General features: G+C 41.8%; 1 protein-coding gene across 4 annotated transcripts in view; it reads right to left on the bottom strand.

Annotated features, from left to right (window-relative positions):
* Positions 1–19,471, bottom strand: part of fgf12a (fibroblast growth factor 12a) — a 31,291-nt gene extending 11,820 nt beyond the window's left edge. The window contains exons 1-3 of one of the 4 annotated variants that reach the window (XM_082514155.1): positions 5,506–7,351; positions 4,028–4,075; positions 1,071–1,181 (exon numbers count right to left, since the gene is read on the bottom strand). In XM_082514155.1, the coding sequence (XP_082370281.1) occupies positions 1,071–1,181; positions 4,028–4,075; positions 5,506–5,701 (355 nt within the window). In that variant the 5' untranslated portion in view covers positions 5,702–7,351. Of the gene's footprint in view, positions 1–1,070; positions 1,182–4,027; positions 4,076–5,505; positions 7,352–12,221; positions 13,106–19,170 lie in introns of those variants that run through there. The other 3 variants (XM_082514154.1, XM_082514153.1, XM_082514152.1) reach the window with 3 other exon arrangements.
* Between the last annotated feature and the right edge of the window lie 241 nt (positions 19,472–19,712).

Genomic DNA, 19,712 nt, shown 5'->3' with positions numbered 1-19,712 from the left:
CCCCCTTATGCAGTAATCCGTTTTGTCCTGAAGACCCTCACTTTATGCCCTAAGTGGTTCTCATTAAAGATCTATCTCCTCTTAAAATATACAGCAACAACAATGGAGGAGTGAAGCATTCATTTCAGCACATAACTGCCCTGGTCCAGCAGCTGTGGCTGCGGTTTTCTGTAAGTAAGGCAGGAGAAGAAGAAGAAAAGTCATGGTTGGTTTCCTGTATTGGCCTCACTCCAGACTGGGAGTGTCATCATTATAGCTTTGACAGTTGTTCCCCCCTGACATATGTGCTGTCTATTCCTTGATCCTTTATAGGAAACTCTTAACAAAAAGCTGCAAGTTTTAATATAAGAGACTCTCTACAGACACGGCTGATTTTGCACTCCTTTCTGTTCTTGTGGAGGTGGATGGGGTATACCCCAGAGACTATTTATTCACTGGTAGTTCACTATGGAAAGTCGATTGCAGTGAAATATTGCAGGGGAGGTTCTTGTGGCATGGAGTGAAGCTATGGGCCTACAACCACTTCTAGCAATGGCTTTTTCCAGGAAGGAAATTTTGATGTGATGGTCACACGTGCTTTGGAGCCGTATCAATCAAAACAATGTGACACTTTCAATCATGAAGTGTACACAGTAGAAATGGTTTACCTAGTAGGGACCTGGTGGGGATACCAGAATTGTTTTTACTATAGCAAATTAATTATAGTTACCAGATAAATATGATATTTAGAGACTACATCATTTTTGAGAAAACAGGCTTGGAGTACATAAAACATTTGAGCAGATTTTGGCACATTTATGTGCATATTATTACATAATCATATGCAGAAAAGAGAGCATTTGGCTCTGGGGTATTTCTTGCCTTTAAAATCTGTTTTTCAATCAAGATAATCCAATTTAGCGAGGGTGTCATAAATTAATTTTAGAGTGCTTTAGGTCACCCAAATAGCACGAGTTATATAAGAATTAAAAATGCTAAAGCGTATAAAGGCAGCAATCTATTATATAACCGACTCGTGGCCATTAAATGTTTTACGCTGGAAGCTGTGGCTTCCAAAATGCTCCACTCACTGTTGTCGCTGTTCTCGTCCTTGCTGCCGTCGATGGTTCCATCCGGCTGCATCTGCAGGTAGAAGCCCTGCTGGCTGAACAGTCGTGTCACGATGCCTTTCAGCTGTGGCTCTGGAACGTGCACACACACGTAACACGCACGCACACACACACACACACACACACACCCGTCGGCCCCAGCCCCGTCCCCACCAAGAATATGTCAGAACAACAGTCTCATAATGGTGAGAAAAAAGCACAATTTAGCTGATACCTCCGCTTTCAGCTAACACTCAGAAAAAAATCATCCAAAAGAAGTGTTTCACGATCATAAAATGTAGTGCATGATTAATTAAAAGCTGGCTGTGGAGGATGGAGCGTATCAGCAGAACAATTATAGACTTACTCTACTTAAAAACATTTACAGTTCATTTCTTTTGTCGTATTTAAAGTCTCTAAAAGGTTAACGATGGTTCACTGTTCACTTTATGACTTGTGTATCTATTCAATTGTGATAAGCCATTTTAAAGGAACTCTTATTATTCCTGTGGCACAATCCAGCTTCCACAATTGCCCACAAAAAGCACTACACATTTAACAATTTCAATAATATATATATTGCATCACTAATATCAATAACACTATAAAGGACAATTTGCTGTGAATCACCTGATGCAGCACATGAGCCCATAAAAGGTTAAGTAGCTGTTTGACAGGAAAACCTTTACAAGGACAACACGTTAACAGAAAACCAATAATAAGTAAACCACAGTGGTTTACCTTTCAACAGCCTTTTAAAATCACATTTAATGCACACTGACATGCCAGTACTTTCTTTGGTATGAAGCAACCATGCATTTTAGAAATAATATGACTGACATTTTTTATGAAATCAATCTTTTGAACAGGCATGTTTCTATGCTGCGCTCCAAATGATTTCCTTATTATTTATTTCCTGAAAGGAAACAGAAAGGAAGTTCTGGAGGAGGTTTCATTTTATTTAATTTTTTTTGTTTCCCAGTAAGATAACCCTGTTTCGACCTCCAACTTTGGAGGGTATGACTTCTGGCGCGTGGCCAAAGTGCTGCTCAAAATGCTCCTCTCTTCAGGTGGAGCAGGTGGAAGCGAGGATTAGCTGAGGGCAAAAAAAAGCCTCTCAGCTTCAGGCAATGCTGAGTAAAAGCTGATGTGTGGAAAGCAGTTTTTATCTGAGAAAAAAAACATGCTTCTCTTGTTTGATTTTGTGCAAAAGCAGGAAGTCCAAGTCAGATGACATCATTATATCCTGATGATTAAGAATAAAATAAAACTATTTTTAAAGCAGGTAAAATAAAAGATATGATCATGCAATGAGTATATATACATTCATGGTTTTCTTGAGGCTCATCGTGAGTAATACTACTCTACAGCGGCACAGTAATGCGCTGTTTTGTGTAAAGTCTGGGAAAAACAAATAGATACTAAAGATGACTAATCCTCAGTTCAGTCTGTCTCACAAAAGGAACAAATTATGCGTTTTGTCACAATTGAATTGGCACTTAGTTTCTCTTTGTGCACCTAAATAAACATTCATTTAATGAAATCCTTGCTTTGCAGGCACAAACATTCTGATAAATAGTGTATGTGACTGGAATAAAGAAGCTTGACTGTTCACCAAGGTCATACAAATTCTTGGAGGACGTGCAATTCATTTTAGTCCAACCAGGCCCAAAAAGTCCCAAATGAATTGGCAGAAGAAACGTTTTTTCAAGCTTGCTATCAGGACAGAAGGATGGTTTTTGATCAGACTTCAAAAAGCACTGACAGATGTTAAGGTACTTACTTGAAAGCTGATCACTGCAATAATTACTGTTGCATAAACTCTAGTTATGTTTATTTTTCAGAAGACAAAATGTAGAGGAGAGGGCTCGAAGACGGACTCCCCAGCGAGTGTGAGTTCCTCTGTACATCATCCTAACTGTCACTTCCCCATCTCACCTACCTGTGGGTTAGCGGCATCAATTCCTGGGACAGGCCCTTCATCATCCATCATGGGAGGGTAATGTAGAGAATGTAGCATATGCTTGTGTGTGTGTAAGCACTTGGGAGTGGCCACATCAGTAAATCACATGTGATAAAGACACTTCCATGAATTAAGGCCTCAGCACAGGCCTGAGCAACTGCCAACGCCTCATCGCTTCAATCATCAATCATTTACAGAATCAGCATGTGTGTGTGTGTGTGTGTGTGTGTGTGTGTGTGTGTGTGTGTGTGTGTGTGTGTGTGTGTGTGTGTGGCATGAACAGACTTCCAGATAAACTCCAGTGTTTCCAACGTGTGTTTGTGCGTCTTTCAGCTGCAACAAGCTTAAGGCCACCCTGTGAGTGCACGGGCCACTAGAACATCAACAGATTTACTTCATACCAATACAGAAGGACAAAGACATTTAGGTACGTTGACAAATGGCGTCATGACCATGAAATGGTGAATGATCACCTGCTCTATAACGCTTCACAGGGAGGAACACATCATATCCATATACACCAATATACACTACAATTAAAAGAAAAAAAAACCTCTAGAACATTTACACAGTAGTACAGACACAAGACGGGGAGCGAGGATAGAGACTGATCCGACACTGACTGACAAAGAGAATGGGGCAGAAACGAAATGAGAAGAGGCAGGGAGAGGAGACAGAGGAGCAACAGACGGCTGGCTATAGGAGAGTTTTAGCTAGAAACAGGTCAGAAATGAAGCTTTAAAAGTCCAAGAAAGCCACACAGGAAGGAGAGATGAAGGGGGGAGAAGAAGAAAGTCAGCAAGGGAGAGGGTCGCCGGCTGTCAGACAGGTGTTGAAGCCCCAGGTCCCTCCCACCCTCCCTCCCTCTCTGTCCCTCCCCACCCCTCCCTGGCCGAGGGGGAAGTCGACATGGGCGCGAGATGGGGTGGAGACGAAAAGAAACACAGCACACACGGATGGAGGCTGAGCTACTGACCTAGCCTGCAGCCCTTATGGGACACCTGTGGAGGTTTCGAGGGTGCATCTTACGAGGTGGGGGGGGTGGGGGTGGGGGAATAGAAGGAAAAACAACAGGCTTTTAAACAGGCAGAATTCATAAATTCTCCAGTGTATCGGTTGTTTATAAGCAAATATATGGCAACACATCAGTGGAAATATATGGATAATCAATTAGAGGACATACAGCATCCGTCTGCCTCCCTGTCTGTCTGTCTGCTTTGTGACTGGCCATGTGGAAGGAGTTACCTACCTGCCCGTTAGTGTTTGGAGGACTGACTGCTTTGGCTGAATGGTTATGTTTTAAATCAAGTAATTTGCTGCAGTTTTGACACTGAGGTTGGATTGTCTGTGGAAGCTGCAAGACTACAGGGTTTTAAAGCTGGCTGTCTGGCTGGCTGGGTGACTGTCTCCATTTTTCTCCCTTTCTGCCTTAAATATTGATGCCTGACTGCCCGTCTGTCTCACTCCTCATCTGTCTGTTGGGACACTGAATGGATCTTACTGTCGCTCATCACAAACCAGAACTATCTGGATAGTGAGGAGGGGGAGGTGACTTGCACTCTTGGCTTGTTATCTGTGCACCAGGACAGAAACATTTCGAATTGTTTAAAAAAAAGAGAGCGATAGAGAGAAGGTTACGTGAATTTACGTGAATTGTAGTAGTACCTGAGTCTTTGTATATCAATACAGCCAGGGCAGCTCTTAATCACTAAAGCTATACCTCCCTTCACTGCAGTAAAGCTCCCTCTCTGCAATAAGCAATAAACATTTACCATTAAAACATTTAATCTGAAAAGAGCCTTGGTGCACTGCAGTGCAACTTATCTCCGCTCCTTACCCCCAACCTGCATTAATATTGAATTTGGGCCATTTTAAAGCAGGTTTCTTCTTTTTCTTCCATATAGCTATTCAAGTTGCAATTGTGTAATTGTGTAATTGGGGGGTCGGGCTGGGGATTATTATGTGTGGGGGGAAATAAAAAAATCAGAGGCTTAGATTTATTGTAATGCTTTTGAGTCAAATCCCGCTCGAGCTTTGGCTGGGGAAGAATTTTTTGCTCAGGGGTTAATTTATTATTCTGATCAGAGCACTATCACGATGCATAAACCGGTAACGTCACGGCATGTAGATCATCCACCGTGCATTCTGGCCGGTACCGCTCGGTATGTGGGGGAGGGTTGCGGTGGGATAGACAGACAACAAGAAGACCTCATGGAACAGGTGGATTCTTTTTTCTTTCTTTTTCGCACCGCGGAGAAAATCTACCTTCTCCTCCGGTTCAGATTGAAGCCCTTGACTGCAGTATAATGCCTCTGCTGCTTCAAAGAGGGGCGGGGTGGCGCGTGGTGGTGGTGGTGGGGGGAGGTTGGGGGAAACTGCTTCCATACACAGACGTAACACACATCAGTTTAAAGAAAAAAGCAACAAGAACAAAAAAAAATCTACGGCACTGACCTGGTCGCCGCCGAACGGGTCTTTTCTTGCCGCTGCAGAAACGGACTTTGCTGAAGACCCCCAAGAAATGCCTCTCGCAGAGAGAGCGGGGGTCTTTGCTGGGACTGGGGCGACGTTTCGAAGTCGAGACCCGGTCGCTGTTGGATTCCCTCGCCTGGCGTTTCTGCCGGATCAGGGAGCTGGCGATCGCGGCCATCTCCCCGAACCGAGTCTGAAAACGGAAAGTCTACTTCGGCAGATGTCGGATCTCACTGTAGGTAATTGGCGTGTGGCGGAAATAAAAATAAGAACGTTGATTCTGTCCTTAGGTCCACGAGTTTGTTGAGTTGTTGTTTTTTTTAACTAAATGTCATACTGATCACGAAAATCCTTCGAGTCCAGGGTATCATTGCGCTTCGGGCAGCATCCTCTTGTGGGGACAGTAGAGTATATTTAGATATATATCTATAAATATGATCAGCTGCTGCGAGTTTTGCTTCGACACTCGGGCTTTTCAATCAACAGCAACCGATCTTATATAAAATATCTAAGGGTTAGGCCACAAGGACCCAGATATCAGACATGAAAACATGCAACAGTGTTTCTAAGTTGATGCTGCTGCGTGCCATAGACGAGAGCGCTTCAGGTATTCCAGGTGAACAGCGCCGCGGCTGACGAGCACGACATCGTTTTCCTCATCCGCACACCAGCCTACCCTCTGGGTTCCTGACGCCTTTCGATAAGCATTAAACCCAAACCCAGGGGCACTGCTCGTGCGTGGAGAAGACTACTAACTTTTTCTTTCCGTAATGATCTTTTTACTCCATGCTCAAAGAGAAGTCCGCTGCCGGTCCAGGATGCGGTGTAGGAGCCCGTGTATGTGAACCAGTCTCCGGTTCCGTCGATGGCACCGCTTAAATGCAGTCGGGGAAAAAATGGAATCGGCGAGCAGAGGCTACTCTGCAAGGATGCTGCAGAGATGTAATTTAAGCCTGCAGGCAGTGATTCCCGTCTGAAAAGCAACAATTAGTTGAGGCGAACACACGCCGGAGTGCTTTTCATTGTAGCGCACAAATAATAAAGTGACCTAAGCATTATTTCCAGCGAGTCCCGAATGAATACTGTGTGTGTATGTGCGAGTGAATGGTGGCGGTCCACAGCTTCTCTCTCTCTCTCCCTGCCTCCCTCCCTCTCTCCCTCCCTCTCTCTCGATCTCCCTCTCTGTCTCTCTCACCCCTTGTCTCCCTCTCCAACTCTTTTAACGCAATCATACGTGATTGAGGTTAGTATTAGTAATTCCCAGGAGTTGCACGGGACAAATGAATGATCCCAATCTCGAAAATTTGCGAATATTGGAATTTGTATTGCAAAATGTAAACTTAAAAGGGGGGAGGGGCTGGGTGTTTTTTCTTCTTCTTCCCTTTGAGAAATGGATGCGCGTGCACGTGCGTCCTTTTGGATTATGTGCGCGTTCAAACTGGGGCGACTCATCTCACAACTGTCTCTTTTAATTACACTTCAAATCCAAAGTTGCAAAGCAGTTTGAAAATGCGAGAAGGCTGCATGAAACTGCAAACTGCATACAAAGTTGATTCTTAATCAGCTTTGGCTTATACTACACGGCATTCTTGCCCTCACAGCTTATAGGCCTATCACAGAGATAGGAGCACACATTTTATTTTGTAAAGAAAACAGTGGCCACGCAAAGAGCATGTTAAGTCTGGCTTAAAGGATCAACCGCAACAGGGTCCAACACGCAGAGTATGAGCGGGAAACACACACATTCAGGCAAAACTCAAGATCCACACAGTGACACAACAGATGGATTCATGTGATGGAAGTGAAAGTACAGCCCCAATGAACACAAATGACAACAATCAACAAATAACACTGTGACACTAAAGCTTTGAACTGCCTTCAAACACATCTTGGCCCCTCAGTTCGTGTGAAAGCATCGTGAGAGCACCCTGTAGGCCTATTCTGTGTTTCCATCTGACTAGGAACAATTGCAAACCAATTGATTGCTTCTCTGCGGCTGTCTTCAGCACAATTAAGAGGACGAGGATCACTGTAGCAGTAAAGGTAAATCAATGTAAAACGCACCAGCCAGAATAACCTGCAGGCATGATGGACATCATGTTTATGTGCCTCTGGTTTCATTCCTTTTGTTGCATGGCTAAGGAGAACACAACACAGCACAGCACAGATGCATTCTGTGTTAGGAAAAACACACGTGTCTTTAGCAGCATCCCCGTGATGAAAGGGCATGAAACATTTAGAGGCTTTTTCTAGGACTTGGTTTGACATTCTCTCACCAAACTGAATCTGTAGAGACAGCAAGACGAGGAAAGAGGAGAGACCGAGCGAAAGACGGAGAGAGATTTTCTTTTGCCGGCTATTGTCTGTCCCTTTTATGTAAGATTTGGATAAAATGGATGAAGGAATGTGAATGTGAAGTGCTGATACCCGCGTCAGTCATTTGCATTTTTCTAAAGTATCTGCGAGAGAGAGAGAGAGAGAAAAGACTGATAGAGAGAGAAAGGGAGATGGAGGGCAGATAAAATCTTACATACTAAGATAGGCAAGGAAAGAAAGTTAGGAACCGAGGCTTGGATTCAATCAGATTCTAAATCAAAAACCTTTTGTATTCCTATTGAGTTGCCAGTGAGTGATAGATATTAATTTGACACTGCAGTATAAAAAAAAAAAAATAATAGTCTCAATACAACATTCATCACTTTGGATGTGATATACTGCGCGCTTCTAAGAAAGAAAAAACAGAGCTTGTGGTTCCGAGTACAAAGTGAGTTTTCTCAGAAATGGGAGGGAGCTCGTGCGCACCACAGACATGGACATACGTCTTTGTCGGGGAAAGATAAAGTATTCCCTAATGAGGATCTGTTTGGCTTCCTCCTTCTACCAGAGACAATTAATGTTCCCTTCACTCCAGAAACGATACATCCAAAATCAGTGAAACACTGCTGTTATGAAACACACTGCAGATAGTACAGAGTAATAATTTAAATTGACATTTCAAGTGATTTTGACTCTGAAGATTGGCTGTCATGGTTACAGAGACTGTGTGAGTTTGTTATTATTGTCAAATGTTCTTCTTTTTTTTCTTGGTTAAATAATATGAACATTAAGGGCAAAAATGGAAGCAAGTATGCTGAGGATGCATTTGGAGCATTTATCTTTTAAAAAGATGTTTTATGTGAGACTTTCTTATTAAATGTACAAATTTAACTGTGATGAATCAATTCAGTGAACAGAAATAAACCACAGCCAGAGTCTCTGGCCTTGCCAGAGGTGCAGCTTGTTCAGAGAAACATTTTTTTGTATATCTGCTGCCCCCTTGTGGAGAATAAATGAACCGCAACCACTTTGGAGAGAAACTACTTTCACTGTTTCCTATCTCTGAAGTTTGTCACTTCTCTGTGTCCTTGAGATACCTCACAGATCTGTTGACTCACAATAGCTAGAACTGGTTGTCATAGCGTAATGTCATGCCAGCTCCTCGAGAAGCGCAGAGTAGAAACGTGAGAGAATATGAGACATTCTGTGACTCAAAATGCTGCTTAAAAACTTCTACTACATAAACAACATGAATCAACATGAAAAGGAGATAAAAGCCCGAGTCGTACGGCTGAACAAAACAATCAGATTCTAATTTTAATCACATCTAGTGCAGCAAAATATGAGACAAAGTCTAGATTCCTGCATCTCGCTCCGATAAATCGAGTCATGTCTGTATGTGTGATGTGCGTTTGTCCGCGTGTGTGTGTGTTCACATTTCTAGTCAAATCATCATCCAGTTGACTGCAAACATGGTGTGTATATTGCTGGGGAGGAAAGGAAATGCAGCACTAAGTTTAAGAGGGTTTCCTGTTTCTAAGCTGTTGGTCAGCAGAGCCTGTTGCACATGGAGCTAGGCATTACAGTAAGATGATGGTGTTAAGCTAACACACAGAGTCAGGCAACCACTCACATTCACGCATATGTCCAATTTAGAACCTCCAGTTCATCAACAAGCATGTATTTGGACTGTTTAGGAGGCGAGAGAGAATCCATAAAGGCACATGGGCAACCATGCAAAGTCAACACAAAAAAACAAAGCAGTGGATTCAAACCTAGAATGTTTTTCATTGTATTTATTTAGTGTTTTTGATTGATTTGCAATTTTGTTGTGCAACACTGTGCCGAAGATTAAAATTCATCTTGAATCTTTTAATAAACTTTCCACTGACCGTGACGTCTGCCTTGGAAACTAATACACGAAGGAATCTCTGTATGTGTGTGTGTGTCAGCTCTTTAGCCAATCGTGTTCTTGTACGTCCTCTACCATTACTGCTGCATTCAGGAGGTCACAATCCTCTGTGACCTTAGCAGTTCAAGTTCAAATTATATATATACATCGGCATTTGCTATGAGTGTTAAACCTAATGTTACAAAACATTATATACTGACATTAGAAAAAGAACTTTAACCTAAACCTGATGTTATATTCATCAGTTACTGAAAACTGACCAAGTGGCAAATATAAAGTGCTGCTGGGTCTGTTAGCGTTGCTAGTATGACACCCACCACACAGTATCCTGTACCTGCCACACATTAACCACAATACTGGGGCTCTAGGTGCTCCTGACATCTGGCGTCCTTCTACTGTGCCGTGGAACCCTTACTGATATATTTTACCCACTGCTCCTATTTCAATATATCGGCTGCTGCGACATTATTATGGAACATTATAAACCGTTCATATTTAATGCAGTAGTTTGCAGTAGTTTACAACACCCGAGTGTGTTTGTTTTGTTCACACCATAGCCCTAAGCAGCACACTTCCAAGACTGGAGACAAAGAGGGAAAACTTTAACACCACAAAAGCCAGGTGCAAATCTGATACTACAAAGGAAAGCAGGTGCAAACATTTAAGCCTGCTCACACACACATAGTTCACCAGAAGTCCCTACGGGGTGAATTTTGCGCCTAAAAAATGAAGTGTTTAATACTTCACTTCCTGCTCCTTGTTGCTTCCATGATCTTATACTGTTCAGACTGTAGGAGAGAATGATGCAATGAGATTGCCATGCAAAATGCAGACTTTGGCAACTTTGTATAGAAAGTTAAATCAATTAAATGGCTTTGTTTCACTTTCTATGGACAATGTTTTTGAGTTATTCTGAAGTTATCAGAGAGAAAAATGGGGAAAAAATGCTGCCAGCATGGCAGCATCACTCAAAACTCATACTTCCCTTATATTTTAGCTGTAATTGGAAATGAAACTGTCTGAGCCATACCACCATAATAATATAAATACAGAAAATCAAACATTAACCTTCAAAATGATTGAAAAAGTCCAAGGTTTAAACAAACTATTTATCTGAAGCAATTTGATCTTATAACGATCCTTAACTCAATCCACACAGTCATGCTTCGCAGCACATGGGTGTCATTTCAACACCCATGTGCTGACTCATAAAGTTTTGATTGAGGTCAAAGGGTTCATCTAACAGTGAGCACAGATGCAGAATAAGGACTGATAGTGCTTCATATCCGAGTCCTACAGATCCCAGGGTGCATGCTGCTTTTGGTCCAACTACCTCAGAGGAATCAACTGTGCTTAATGGAGTTTCTAATTGTCTGCCCTGAATTTCCAAACTGCTCCAGCTGAGAGCCTACGTACTGCAAGTGACAAGAGGAGGTGTTGCATTTGTTTCCCAGTAACAAAAAAAAACTTCTGGTTTTCACTGGCAATACTGGGGAATTCTCCACGCCTATGGAGACAGTAGATCTGTGTTATGAATGAACAACAGCAGCATTGCAGTGAATTGCCTGAGACATGACTAGAGGACATGGCAGGGATCTTAGGCTTGTTGCCAAAGACTGATAAGTGGTGGCTGTGTGTGGGCTTGTGTGTGTGCTTATGCATGTCATTGCAGTTTTGTATCCTCAAGTGGTCTTTTTTATATATACAAATTCTAAGCTGCATAGGTTTCGTTAAAAAAAAAAAAAAGCTGTATACATATCTATTAAAGTAGTTAAAGCTACAGTGGTACTTTTGGGGACTTTCAGAGGGGTCTTCGAATTTAATTTAATTAGGCCTAACCTCATACCAAAAAACATGTACCAGTGAAGCGCAGAGGGAGTTGAGTAGTTTTAAACTGAGTTTGTACTGTATCTAATTGTACAAAATGCAATCAACCAACCAACCAATCAATCAATGTGGCTTGGCATATACAAAAAAAAGAAAGAAAAAAAACTCTGACTGGAACAGGAGCCTTTCTGTTGTGGCGCTATCCGTGGTGCTGGTCGTTTGGGGCCCTGAAGGAGCGCTGCTTCTCCAGGCCCCTGAACTTTAATGACTTGATCCCTGCATTATCCATTTTTGGCCCGCTTCAGTTGCACCACTAGAAACAAATATAGCACGGGCTTGTACAGTATCAGGACCCCTCTCCTCTCCAGAGTAGTGCGACTTACAGCTGACTGCCAGCAGCTATCCGCGACGGCCGAAGACTGCACAGAAAACTCAGGACAGACGCGAGGAGCACAAGGAGAGCCTCCCTCCACTGCAGACTCGGAAGATGTTACTCACACACACTCTGGTGTTTAATAAAACCACTCATCCCCTCCTCCCCTTCTCTATAAATCCCCCCTTTCCTTTCCCTTTCCCCTTTTCTTTTATCACTCAAGAGAGAAAGCATGCAAAGCAAAGACAGCTATAATGCTATGTCTCTCACCGTTGGTGATTGTGGTCGACTTCGATCGTTGTCCACAGAAACACTGCAGCATATGCGCTCCTTTCTGAAGGAATGGCCTCAGAATCCTCATTGATTTGGGTTGATGGGAGCCTTCCTCAATCCAAACAATCGGACAACGCTATCACAACACAGCAGGGTCAGGCAGCATAGCGTAGCCAGCCAGCCAGCCTTTCTCTACTGGCTCTCACAGCAGCCCCTCAAAACGCCGGAAGGGCACAGTCTGCAGGACAAATTACGCTAAAACGAGGCATCTTGAGTGATTCCCCCCTCTCTCGCTCTCTCTAACCCTCTAACTCTCTCTGTCTTTCCTCTTCTTGTCCACCGACGGTCATTCGCGTTCACGGCACACTCCTCTTCCGCCACAGCAGGCAACGCAAGGACGTTACAATGTGCTCTTAATTGTACACCCCCCTCCTCCTCCTGCCTCCGCGTCTTTACCAGCAGCGGACGTAATAGCAGAAAAGGAGATGGGAAGGGGGAGAGAGAGAGTGAAGATTGAAAGAGAGAAAGAGAGAGAGAGCGCGCACGCCAAAGTTAAACTGCAGGGGTAAGTGGCAGGCCACGAGTGAGGTAATGCGGAGCTGACAGCTAAAAAGCGACAAAGGCTGCACGATCCGAAGCTTTGGCCGCACAGATGTTGGACTCCGAGAGCCAGTAGTTTTCCTCTTTCTTTTTTTTACCCCCTTCTACGTTTTCACAAATCACCGGGAAGAAGCGGACAACGTCAGCTGCAGGCCATCGCTTTGAAGTCAATGATGTTTTGCGATGCGTGAGAGTAGCAGAAAGTTTATGGCTCAGTCACTGCTTATGAAAGAGTGAGTAACGGTAAATGACTGGTTCGTATATAGCGCCTTTCTACTCTTCTGAGCACTCAAAGCGCATTCACACCCATTAGCACAAGCACATTTTTCTAAGTGCTTTCTAGCTAACATTCACACACATTTATACACCGGAGAGCAATTTGGGGTTAGTATCTTGCTAGGGACTAGGGGAAGCCGGGAATCAAACCACCAACCTTGCGATCAGTAGATGACCTGCCTGAGCTACAGCCACCCCAACAATGGCCACCGAAGTGTCCTTCCAAGTGCGGCAGCAGTGCGTTTGTTATTTCGCTAAATTCCATATATGGATTTGATATAGATCAGCATATACGCTTTAAGCTGATCATGACTTTGTGAAAAGTGTAAATCTTTCTCCTGAATGCAACAGGAACAGTGTGCAGAAACAACGAGAGCAAGAACAATAGAAGTAACCAGTTTGGTTTCGCTACAGCACTTTGCGTGGAAGATCTCGGAGTCCCACTGCGTCTTTTGTTAATGCGTGAAAGTGAAAAGTCAGCTGCTAAATCAGGGAAAGTCAATTCCAGGATGAGGATTTGTTGGAACATCACAGTGTGGCGTAAATGCGGTCCCGAACTGAATTAGGTACTTGCAATACTGGACAGTGGAGTTGTGACTCTATAAAAAGCCTTTGCATATATTTTATATCACACTATATCTCCAGATGACACTCACCGTGTGCACTTCAAGCTCTAATGACCTTAAAATGTGTTTTCAGTTATGACTCACTATCCAAACGAGAAGGTTCACGATCTCATTACGCATTTTGACCCATGATGACTAGAGCGCTATGTGCCATTTTCAACACCAGGTGGTGCCATAGCATAAACCATTAAAATTAAAGCGAGCATATCCAAGTAGAAGAGAGTTGCCTATAGATACTCAAATTGCTAAAACATTAACACTAGATTTGCACAAGACAAAACAAATTAAAGAGGATGCTGGGTTTTATTTTATTTTTCCAAGTCACCAGTCAGCCAAACAAACACTATGCCAATCTCTGCCGTCTCATTCAGCACACTGCTAAAAAGTACTTTACAGTATATACTGCAACATTTTACTATATTTCAAAACCTAATTCTTGTGCTCATGTGACATTGCACCACAAGGACAATGAGATATATGATTACAGCTACCATGGGAACATTCCCTCGCTATGTAAAATCTACACAATGAACATAACAGGACGTTATAGGTCAGCAAAATGCCTCAACAACAGCATCCACATGCAAATAAGGAAAGGTCAGAGAGGAATAAAGAGAGAATGGGTAGAGGGTGCAGGGAGCTGGCATCAGACCCAGAGTTACAGACTTGGTGATGGTGCTGTACTGTACACTCAGCTTTCACTATACTGTACCACTGCAGAGTCAATCGCTAGTTGCTAAAGAGCCAAAGAAGGTATGAGGGGAGGAATAGAGATGAAACGGGGGCTATAGCGCAGAGGGAACGTGAAGTGACAAAAACGCACTGTAGTTGAGGCAACACTTTAGCATCCAAACAAAATCTATTATTAATTATGCTAATTAAAAATGTAGTTTTAGTTTTAATGTGTTTGTCCCAGGGACAAAATTGTGGAACATTTTCATTTATTAGCATCAATTTTATTTAAAAATGGACAAAACAATCACAATGACAGTCACTTAATAAATATCTCATAAATGCTATGGTTTTATGGAATTCTGATATGTTTATTTACAGTCAGTTCCCTGCTACGGCTATGCTTAGTTGGTTATCATTCCATTCATTTATTGGCATTAATGTAAATATGTTCAAAGTTTTTGATACTTCACACCCTGAAATTTGCTGTCAGTTTTGATGTTTGCTTTACTTGTTTAAATCACCTGATCATCAATCTGACAGCAGTAAAACTGTCATTATCATAAGACCTGTTGTTTACAGACCTTTCAGTTTAATTTTAAAGCTTCAAAAAGAGAAAATGTGTACATTGTTTACATTTCACTTGTTCCCAATCCAACCCAGGCACTGACTGGAGAGCTCAAAGATAGAGTCGAGCCTTACAAACTTAAAAAATCCACATAAACTGGATTGTCCTACAACACATGTTGAAGTGTTTGCTTTAGTAGGATTCTTATAAAACAACAGAGCTTGTTTCTCCTCGTTTCTCCCCTAAAAAGCCCAGGAGATGTGCAAAAAAAGTGTCCTGGTTGAAGAAGACATGGAGGCAAAAAAAAGTTAAATAATCAAACTGAAAGAGATGGCAAGCTGATGGCAAGGAAAGAAACAAACAGCACAGCACAGACACTGGTCACTAAACAAAAGCATAAGTTAAAAAGTGTAAACTACCAAAAACATGCTCCTCTCCACAACATAGGAGTAAATATCCAGAACACACAGCTCACACGTGGCAAACCAAAGAGGATCTCTGACACTGCAGCGCTCCTCACTCTGGCCTTAAGTACAGCTGTGCAGAAGGGCAGTACCTATGGCAGGACAGGTGGTAGGACACACCCATGGAGGCAGACATCACAGCATGTCTAGCTGTGGCCATAACACTCCTTCCCTGAAACCACTGGATGAAGTCTTCCACCGAACCACTTAACAAATTTCTGCAGATATCACTGCAGTGGTGAAAATGAGCACAAGAATGCATCTGTGTGTGTTACTTCATAAGTTTTTGAGATATTTAGCATCTTAGTTGGGTTTAGCTTAGTAATAACCAAATCACATGGGCTTTACAGCTTTAGATCATCTTTATTTCTATTAAAAAATATGAATCCTTTAATAAAGACAGGGCCTAGCATTGAATGACCATTGATTATAACAGAACAAAGACATTAAAAAATAAATTAGTAAATACATTAACCAAAGGCTTAAACCCCTTTACATCTGAATATGAGCAAGAGGTGTCTATATTACATTTAAGTACAGAGTTTAGTGCAACAAATAAATCCCTGTTTAAAATTACTGCAAGGATGACTCAGTTGTTTATAAGTGTTTGCAGCAAAGCTGCCCACAGTGGGGCATGATGGATGATGGATGAGAAAAACATTTCAAAACATATGAAAAATCCACGTAGTTATTTAATACTTGGTGCACAAAGGTCATGTTAAGGCATCAAACGCTTATTGCATGTATCATTTTATAGGCCTATATAAACTGATAAAGTAGTTTGCAAGTCTGCTTGGTACAAAAGCACAGTTACAACTAGTACTACTACTAGAAGGCTAGCCTTATTAGCAGTGCTAACACTCATCTAAACGAAGAGAACAATCAAAAACCTTCCATCACAAATAGTGAAGTTCTTGACTTTCCTTAAAATTCATATGCCATAAATAAAGCTAATGTTGCCAGTTCTGTATTAACTGAAATTCAAATTTTACTTCCAGTGCATCATATGTGCTTTAGTTATTTGGAAATGTAATGGACGCTTCAAATCAAACTCGGTCTATCTGTATTTAATTTTCATTTTGAAGTAGAAATTAAGGCTTTTACTTGCTTTTAAAATATCATATAAATAGTCAGCAGTGATGCATAATATAGTGTAATATCGTACATCTTTGGCTGAGGGTAAATAATAATAGCATATATGTTGTTTTTGTAAGCTGCTTTGACAGCAACACAATAACTTTATTCTACCAGACAAAACTTTTGCATAAACTACAGATGCCAATAAATCATTTCTGTGTGGAAATCTATTGCCATCTCTATAGTTAAATATTACAACAATATTTATTAATGGGCAGTTAAAATAACCTATACAAAGATAAACAGTCACAGATTTGAGAAGATATTTAAATGCACAAAACCCCAGAGTCACTGCTGATGGTTATTACTGTTTGCTGAAATTCTAGTATTCTGCAAAGCTTAAAGAAACAGTGCTTTTTAAATCAACACTGTTTCAAAACTGTTTATGGTTGCAACAAGTAATGCTGCCAAACACCTTTCTGCTGAATGACAAGTGTGCAAACTTGAGGTTAGCGGCTCAATTTGACCGTAGGACAACAACAACACACTTGTGGCAGATTGCACAGAGATAACTGAGATTTTTGTATTTATTCATTATTATTTCTTTATTTAATTACAGGCATGTGGGTGGCAATCACTCAAAGCCGCCTATTGTTTTCAGCTTTGCGTTGATTGTTTTGGTCACATCTACAGCAAATTAACACCCACCAAAGCATCCATGTAAACGCAATCATCAGCATAAAACAACATTTTTATACAAGCACCATACTTAAGTTGAGGAACCGTGAGCTGATGTTCTACTTTATATGAGATCACACTTCAGGGAATCAACCCATGCCATGCACAGAGAGAAACGACAATAGCATCCAACACATGTCAGCATAAAAAACTACAACCAAACAATGCAATCACTTAATTTAGTAATAAACCAGTGATGAGAGGTGATGCATCTGAAAACAGTGACAGTTCAAACTACACTTCCACAGATTTAGTACATATGCACAGGAAAAACTTCAATTGAGAGGTTGGTGGTGGTTGTAACTGCTTCGTTAGGTGATAAACACTAGAGATCCCAGAGTGGGTTGAAAAAGGTTTATACCAGAATCGGTCTAGCAAAGACTCTAGTTCGACCCACTGGACAGCTTTGGAAAATATGAAGGAGAATATAAATTTTTGTCTTTAAACATTAAATATAATAGATTTTACAGACATTCATAATACACCAGTGTAATCAAGTGCTAGATAAACCATTACATGAGAGAAACAAGCCTGTATTTCCTGTATCTACTACAAAAAATAAATATTTTTTACGGTGTGTCACCAGTAAAATAAAGAAATAAAATAGGACATTTTCTGCAAGTTAACAAATAACTTTCACTATCTTTCATTTATTTTAAAAATGTAAGCCCAAAGACTTGTGCTGACAGATTTCTTTCAATAATTACAGCAGCATATCTTTGCCAAGTAAAAGAACCTCACACTTCGTTTTCTTATATTGATTTTTACCGTTTTGGCCAACTTAAAAACAAAGTAGGCTGTTTGTGGCCCACGATGTAAGATTAGTTTAATATCCGTGCTCCAAATGATGTAAGTGGAATCTAAACTGTGCACTTGGCATGAAACCTGCTTTTCCCCACTACTTTTATAGGCTTTTTTGCTATGTTACCACACTTTGCTTTGGAACAACTCTGAGCGAAACAGGCCAATGTGACCCTGCCTGAAGGTTACCCTACTTAAACAAGGGCACTCTGTCCCTAATCCAAATATATTTTACACAGGGAACACCCCCCTTTGTGCTTTAACCCCCATGTGTCTTAAAAAAAACTAAAAAAAAAAAAAAACCTCCACAACATAAAGACAATGAAGCACATCACTGTTTAGAGTGAAACGCCTTTAAGGACATCTAGCTTTTCAGGGAGCAGACTCAGCATCCAGCAGGTGTAAACTGCAGCCTCTCTACCCATTACTGGTAAAGTTGAAAAGCTTTGTCAACAACACGCATGCTAATCGTTCAGGGAACACTGCCGCCGCTGCACGGAGAACAGCAGAGCAGTCGTTTCACCGCAAAAAAAAAGTGGAGAGGCAGCAGTTTTTGTCTAAATCAGCTGACAGCACTGACAGAGTAAAGACGCTATAGGAGAAGGGAGACCAAACCTTTTACCATGCGCAGCAGCCTGCTTGAAAACAACCAAAGCCTAATGTAATATTTACACTGGTTCTATAAATGTATATGTGCACTGCATATGTGATTTGCAGTCCTTATAATGTTAAATTATGACCAGTGCTGGGGAGTTTAGGGTGCACACTGGGGTTGCAGAGTGTATGCTTGGGGTGACAAAACTATAAGAGGCAGTAGACTGAGCGAGAGAGTCTGGATACAGCAGCAGTAGCAGCATCGCCCTGCAGCACTGAACCATGTGGTGAGGATGTGTGGTTGGTTATGGCGTGTGCAGGATATCTTGCGCATCCACTGGGTCAAATTCGTGCCCATATTCAAAAAGTGTATTTTTTTTCCTTTTTTTTTAGAGTTTTTGTTTGGCTTTTTCTGACGTTGCGCAGTCCGTGCTTAAATAGTCAAATCCATTAAACACTGCGTCTGAACAACTACCCAAGCAAAATGTGCTAGTAAATTATTCATAAAGAAGCACGTGGAAGTTTCTTACCGGCGTTTTTGTCACCCATGTCCTCTTGTGGTGCCGAAGTTGGATACTGCCGATGCGGACTATGCGTTCGCCGCGTGCGCGCTCTCTTCTTCCGTCAGGACAGCTGAGAAGAGGGAGGCAAGTTGGTTGTTTCAAGTAAGCCTAATATTATTTTCAACTGTATTTTTTTTTCTTTTTCCCCCCAAATGAGATCCTTCTAGGACCCCTACTTGGCCGGAGACACACCGAGTGCAGAGCTCTCGAGTGAGCTCACACATTGGTGCTTCTGAGAGTTTCTGAGTAAGGTGGACTGGTGGCTCAGGTAAAGAGTGAGTGAGGGAGGGGGCGGGACTTTTCAGGAGGAGATGCAGAGTGTGCATTGTGCCTTGATGCAGAAATGATTTGGCATGCAGCAGAGAAATGGTTATAATGAATGAACTGTTTCATTGCGAGAGTTCTGCCTTCTCGTCTGTTCATCTGTCCTCAACTCCAAAGCAATCGACATAGCAACCAGGCTTCCCCCCTTTTTTCTTTCTGTTTTTTTACTGTTTTTGGGGAGATTG

The sequence above is a fragment of the Aulonocara stuartgranti genome (genome assembly GCF_965226115.1).
Source record: "Aulonocara stuartgranti genome assembly, chromosome: 18".
NCBI classification, from domain to species: Eukaryota; Metazoa; Chordata; class Actinopteri; order Cichliformes; family Cichlidae; genus Aulonocara; species Aulonocara stuartgranti.
Note: the sequence above shows the minus strand (reverse complement) of the source record. Positions and strands in the feature narration are given on the sequence as shown.